Source organism: Belonocnema kinseyi, chromosome 5 (assembly GCF_010883055.1).
Source record: "Belonocnema kinseyi isolate 2016_QV_RU_SX_M_011 chromosome 5, B_treatae_v1, whole genome shotgun sequence".
NCBI lineage: Eukaryota > Metazoa > Arthropoda > Insecta > Hymenoptera > Cynipidae > Belonocnema > Belonocnema kinseyi.
In genome coordinates this window covers 36,151,375-36,157,707 of record NC_046661.1, presented here as the reverse complement: position 1 = coordinate 36,157,707, position 6,333 = coordinate 36,151,375, and the positions used below count along the sequence as shown (strand labels likewise).

General features: G+C 29.1%; 1 protein-coding gene across 4 annotated transcripts in view; it reads right to left on the bottom strand.

Annotated features, from left to right (window-relative positions):
* Nucleotides 1-5,118, bottom strand: part of LOC117172874 (mediator of RNA polymerase II transcription subunit 25) — a 56,807-nt gene extending 51,689 nt beyond the window's left edge. Inside the window, exons 1-2 of one of the 4 annotated variants that reach the window (XM_033361147.1) lie at nt 4,907-5,118; nt 1,703-1,850 (exon numbers count right to left, since the gene is read on the bottom strand). In XM_033361147.1, the coding sequence (XP_033217038.1) occupies nt 1,703-1,824 (122 nt within the window). In that variant the 5' untranslated portion in view covers nt 1,825-1,850; nt 4,907-5,118. Of the gene's footprint in view, nt 1-1,702; nt 1,851-4,906 lie in introns of those variants that run through there. The other 3 variants (XM_033361146.1, XM_033361150.1, XM_033361148.1) reach the window with 3 other exon arrangements.
* Between the last annotated feature and the right edge of the window lie 1,215 nt (nt 5,119-6,333).

Sequence of the window (6,333 nt, the reverse complement as noted above, 5' to 3'; positions counted from 1 at the left end):
GTCAAATTTTACACTAATTTAATACCTTCCCTGATGAGAATGTAAAAAATTTCACGATTTAGGCTTTATGAGTGAATAATGAACTTTCGATTTAACTAATGTTTGTATCCAAAGTCCATCAAAATACACATTTTCAACTTTTTTTAAATGGATGAAATACTGAAATTTACCATTTAATCTAAAGCTTCACATCAAAATTACTCAAAATGTTTACTACTACATTAGTTAAAATTGGCAACACAGCCGTGTTCGTCTGCGAGAGTACTATATAAAAACATAGAACTTGCGCCGCTTTCAAGAACTCTGTGGGTCATTTTAACCCCCGTTCAGTAACTGAGGGTTAATGTTCTGAAATAAAATGGTACAGTTTTTTCTGGCGTTGAATTCGAATTTCTAAAGTTTCACTGCGATTAAAATTGAAGCTGAGTATAGCGAACTTCTGGGAAAAGGGATAATAGTCAATTTAGTCGCAATTTAAAAAAAAAAAAGTCGAAAAATTCGCACGAATCCGAGTCCTGCTATCATTGTAAGTCTGAATATATTAAAAATAGCCAAATTGAAAAACATTCCAAATTCAAAGTGGGAAAATCTGAAACCGTTTAAATTTAAAAAATTATAACTTCGTTTTGGGGATCATTCATAAACTACGTTACGCGCTTTACTTCGTAATTAATGAAAGATGAGAATAACATTTCTGTGAAGTTAAAATGGATACAATACCGACAGAAAGTTTCGGTACATTTCCTTTGACCGTTTGGAGATTCATACTTCACTTCATAGATTAATATCTGTGCAGAAAGAGAATCTATGATTTTATAAGTAGAATCATTTGAAAAATTAAGAAATTTCGTGTCGAATCAAACCACCCTGAAATTATTTTAATGAAATAAAAGTGTGGGAAAATGATAAGATCGAGAGTAAATCCTACTCCTTAAATCTGAATCAAGAGTATGATTAAATATTATATAATTGCTGAGTGTTCATACAAAATATTAACTCGTGCAATATTAATTTTTGAGAGCCAAAAGTCCGAAATTAGTCGTCAACCTTCATATATTATAAAGTGCAACTTCATATACAATTACATATACAATGGAATAAAAATAAATCTGACGCTGCGTCTCATAAAAAATAGAGGTTAACGACGAATATCGGGCTTTAGGCTTCCCCAAAACTTGTATTGCACGAGTAAATATTTTTTATGAATACTCAGTAATTACATAATATTCAATCGTGCTCTTGAATTAGATTTAAAGAGTAGGATTTGCACCTTACTTTCTGATGTTTTAAATTTGTATGAAAACTTTTCTAGATTTGGCAAAGAGTTGAACTCTAGATTTCAAAATATTCATTTTATTTAAAAAGCTTTTAACTTTGTGACTTGATATTTCTTAATTTGTTCATTAAAATAATTTCAGCGAAGGCTAATTGGACGTAAAATTTCCTAATCTTTCAAATGATTATAGTTCAAAAGTTGTGCATTCAGTCTCTGGACATATATTTGTCTTTGAAGTGAAGTATGAATTTTCAAATGGTCAAAAGAAATGTACCTAAACTTTCTGTCGGTAGTGTGCAACGATATAAACAAAAGAAAAATGCGTAAGATAGTATATGAATGACCCCTTCCAAGAATTCACATATTTTTGGATATATATTCAACATTTCGAAAATATAATAGAGTAAGTGTTTCTGTATCACTCACTCTAAAGTCGGAATGAGATAATTTGTCTTGAGGTCATTCAAATAGGCACCATTAACAGCTGTGCCTTCAATGACAAATATTATGTCTGCCTGAAGCCCGTGGTCCGTTGGAACATTGACCATTTTCCTTTCCTAAAATATGTATTCTGCTGTAGATATAAAAAAATACATACATACATATATATATATATATATTAGGAGAGAATAATTGTCTGTAACCTTTCGATATGATATTCTATTTATTTATTACTTTTGGAGAATAAGATTAGTAATAATAAGCTATGAGATACATTAACATGTGACGAAAACTAATTCGGACAATCTATCCCGTTAAGAAGGTATGCATTAAAATAGATTTAAATGATATTATATATGGTAAAATTCATAACGTTTTGAATCCAAATGAATGTCGTTTTCTGCCTTTAACGGTTTAATTCATATGGACCTCAACTATATTTTCGTCTCACTTCAATCCTCTTTTTTCCCATAATGGCTTATGTAAATAAATGAATACATTTTAATTCTATTGAAGTGGGTAGAAACTGATGGCAAGTTAATCCTATTTCATGCTGTGAGGCGAGGACGAATGTTGAAGTCAATATAATGCCTTCCGTGAAGTATAATTAGGTATTTTCACTTTATCCACCAGCTAACTTCACTTCGTTGACTGCTCAGAGGAAAACAAGGGACCAAACGCATAGGATTCAGTTCATTTTTGCCATATTTTGTTAATATCTTCGTAAAAACTAATTTGATTTATATAAGTGTATTTGAAAAATAGTTCTATTTTTTAATTACTATTTAATAAAATAATAAAATGATAATAATGATTATTAATTACAGAGATATTACAGAAATAAATTTTTGTTCCATGCATTTCATCCATTATTTTCCCCTCAGCTTTTAACGCAGTGGAGTGAGCTGATGGTTGAAGAGAAAATACCTAATTTTCAACATTTTAATTCAGAAGAATTCGATTTGACTAAAAATACATACAAGTCAATCTCAAGCAATCCCTTCCATGACCAAATTAACAACTCGCTGTGATCAAACTAATGTCATTTTTTCCATTTTTAAATCATTTTAATCAATGTCAATGCATATCTTCTTATCGGATTTTGTTGCAAAAATTATAATACAGGTGGTGATTTCGCATCTAATACATGGGAAATATCATTCCAACAGATTATCCATTTTACATTTTGAAATCTTACATCTTTATATTTTATAAGACGGAAATCTGAAAATCACTTGTTTTGTTTAAAAAGCGATTCTTAATTCTAATAAAATTTATCAAAATCACGTAGAATATATAGAAAAAATTTAATTGGTTTATAAAGTTTGTCCCAATTACGTGCCGCTGATGTAACGGGAATATTTTTTACTTCGGCACTGCCAAAAACGTTTTACATACAATTTTTATTTATGGAAAACGGAAGAAGCTAATTCCATGCCTCCTTTCTGATTCATAATATGTGGGTGTACGTATAAAAAGGGTCCTTATGGACGGTATGGAGTTACGAAAAACGCATCTAAACTTGACGAGTGCCATAAGCTCACATTTTATATTTTTTGTCTTCAAACATGAACTATATCTAATTCTAATTACTATCTGGATATGAGTATAGCCCCAATTAATTCACTTTAGGTCCCAGTATCATCTCCCATTCATGCCCAAAATTAATAAGTTTAACCTCGACTCACATGGATAAACGAGAATATCTTCTAAAATAGAACAGACCATAAGGGCCCCTTTCATGCGGACGCACAAATATTAGAAAAGTTATTTCTTCATTTAAATTAGAAAGTGTATTCATACAAATAAGATGTACCTGGTGTAATGGGTAAGGCTTCTTAGAAATTAGTTTAAATTAATCGTATAAATGATAGATATCTCATTTGAAATTATATGAATGTACTCACAAGTGTCGACTGAAAAATTGGGCGTGATTTAGTATTAACATCTATTATTTAAAAGTTGCCACTCGTGTATCGGTCGCGGGTACAACAAAATAAGAAAGTTAAATGTGTGAAGTTTGCTGTTTTTGAAGAATATTTCAAATTTATTAATCAATTTATCGATGATTGAATGTCTATAACCTGTCATTCTGACATTCAGAATATAAAAATATGATTAAGGAAATTCAGAATAGAAGAGGTAAAAAAAAGTTCCAACGGAAAGCTATGATAGACAGATCTAATATATTTAAACGAACGAATTTCTTACTCCATTTTCGTAAGATGGACATAAAAACGTAACCCGACATGAACACATTAATGTTAGCACATTAAATGAAGATTCATTTATAATTGAATTACTAATACTTCTTATTTTGTTTTGCTTGTTCCAAAAATACAGTGAATAGTCTTAAATATACATATTTTTTAAACAAATAAATAGCGGGTAGAATTAAGTAAACGAATTAACACGAGTAATAATATATACTTCTGATCGCCTAAGAAAGTAATATTAAAAAGGTAATTTGTGTTGCTTAGAATTTATTCTTAAAATTGTATTATATTTTATTATTTATTTATTATTTTGAAATCTTAAAGTTATTGACAATATTGCAATGATCATTTTAATATTTTTTTAAACAGTAATCACTTTTCTGTTTTTTAATCTTTTTTATTGGGAAACAAATTATTTTTCGTTATTTAGAAAAATTGCATAATAGAGTAATGATGCAGTTCCCTCAGAATTTAATTTAACATTTTTTTAAATGTCCAGTTAAAAAATACATTCTACCTTAATGATCACGCAAACTTGTGGCTTTTGAAAAACAGTGTCTCGTCGTCCCGAAGTAGGTAAGACTAGTTCATACCCTTTTCCACCTCCGCCAAATTTTCGGGACGACTAGGCACAGCCTTTGATAAATCTTTGAAATTACCACACTGCATTAAAACAAAGGGTAAAATAAGAAAAGTTACATTGAAAGATAAGGAACTGTTTTAGATACAAATTTTTTAGTTTGGGCTAGAATATAGGCTATCACATATTTTAGTATATTCTTAGAATTTTGCGCGTTCATAAATATTATCGCCAGAAATATTCTTTCGAACTTCTTAATGTGTCGAATTCTCAATAGATTAAATATTGCCTACGATTTTAAAACAAATTAAAATGAGTTATTTAACAAAAATGACAGTAAACTTAGTGCACAAAAACGAACTATTTTACAATTTAGAGTATAATGCCACTCACCTAACAATAATCGTATCCTTTTTACTAATCAGATAGGACTATTTACCATGTGAAATATAAATAAAATAAACAAAACTCGACTTATTTATTTTGTTTTTTCTCTCTGTTTTAAGGTTATGCTCGGCGTTCTCGAATTTTGAAATCCGACAACTTTGAGCTGTGCTTTAAGAACCTCAAGGTCCTTTAAGGCCTTTTCATATCTCGCTTGCCGGCACTGGCAGATAGCCGGTCTGCAAATAGCTTACAAGAGTAACAGAGATGAAGAACGATCAGAAATTCAGAAACTAGATTAGAATGTTATGTCTCTTTTACTCTTATGGACTGTATGGAAGGTCTTCAGAGTGATGCCAATGTTGGCACCCTGTGCTACTGCGCTTGCGTTAGGGCCGCGCGCTGCTTCGCCGCACTTGGCGTGTATTTCAAACTTAGATTAAAAAACGATTCTTGTAATTTAAACAAATAATTACTAAAATATGCACAAGAATATATAAAAATTATGTAACTTTTTATTTCAGCCAAAACAAAATTTATAACACATATGTTTTATGATCAACAGTTTATTTTCATTGAACTCCAAAGACTGACTTGTATTGCACAAAACATTTTTTGATAGACACATTTTTTGAAATACCATATAATGATTCAGCCAGAAAAATGTATATTAATTCAAACAAAAAGAAAAAGCAAGTAAAAACGAAATTCTCAACAAGAGGGCCATATTTTATTGATCAAATATCTATGCCCCCTAAACCTGCTCGCCATATTCAATTTCATATAGAAAATTATATAACTTTGTTAAAAAAATTTAATTAAAACGATAATAAATTTTATTAGAAATAAAAAGAATTGAGGATACTTAGGTAGAAAACGATATATTTGTAACAAAACAAGAACAAAAAATTAGGAAGAATTTTTTGAAAAAAAGAATATAACGATTAAATTTGATTAGGTCTTTAAATATCTACATAACATCAGAATATTGATTGAAATAAGTTTCAATAAATTTCAGAAAAACACAACAACAAAAATCAAAATATTGCTTAAAATAACATTTTTGCATTTGAATCATAACTACAATGCAGTTTTGACAATTTATGCATATATAGGTTATATAATTATATAAATCTCCAGAAAAATACATTAAAAATATTTAAAACATTATAAATAATTATTTTTAATCACTTTTTAATGAAATTTCTCTTTAAATTAAATATTTTGTAAAATATAGGTTTTTCTTTGGGATTCAATTAAATTAAACTATTATTTATAGAATATATATGTTATAATTTTTTGCCAGAAATCAAAATGTAGATAATTCATATACATTTTTATGCATTGTTAAAATAATTATTTATTTAAATTACAAGAATGATTTTCTACAGTAATTTTGAATTGCGCACCAAGTGCGGCCAACCAGCGCCCTGCTA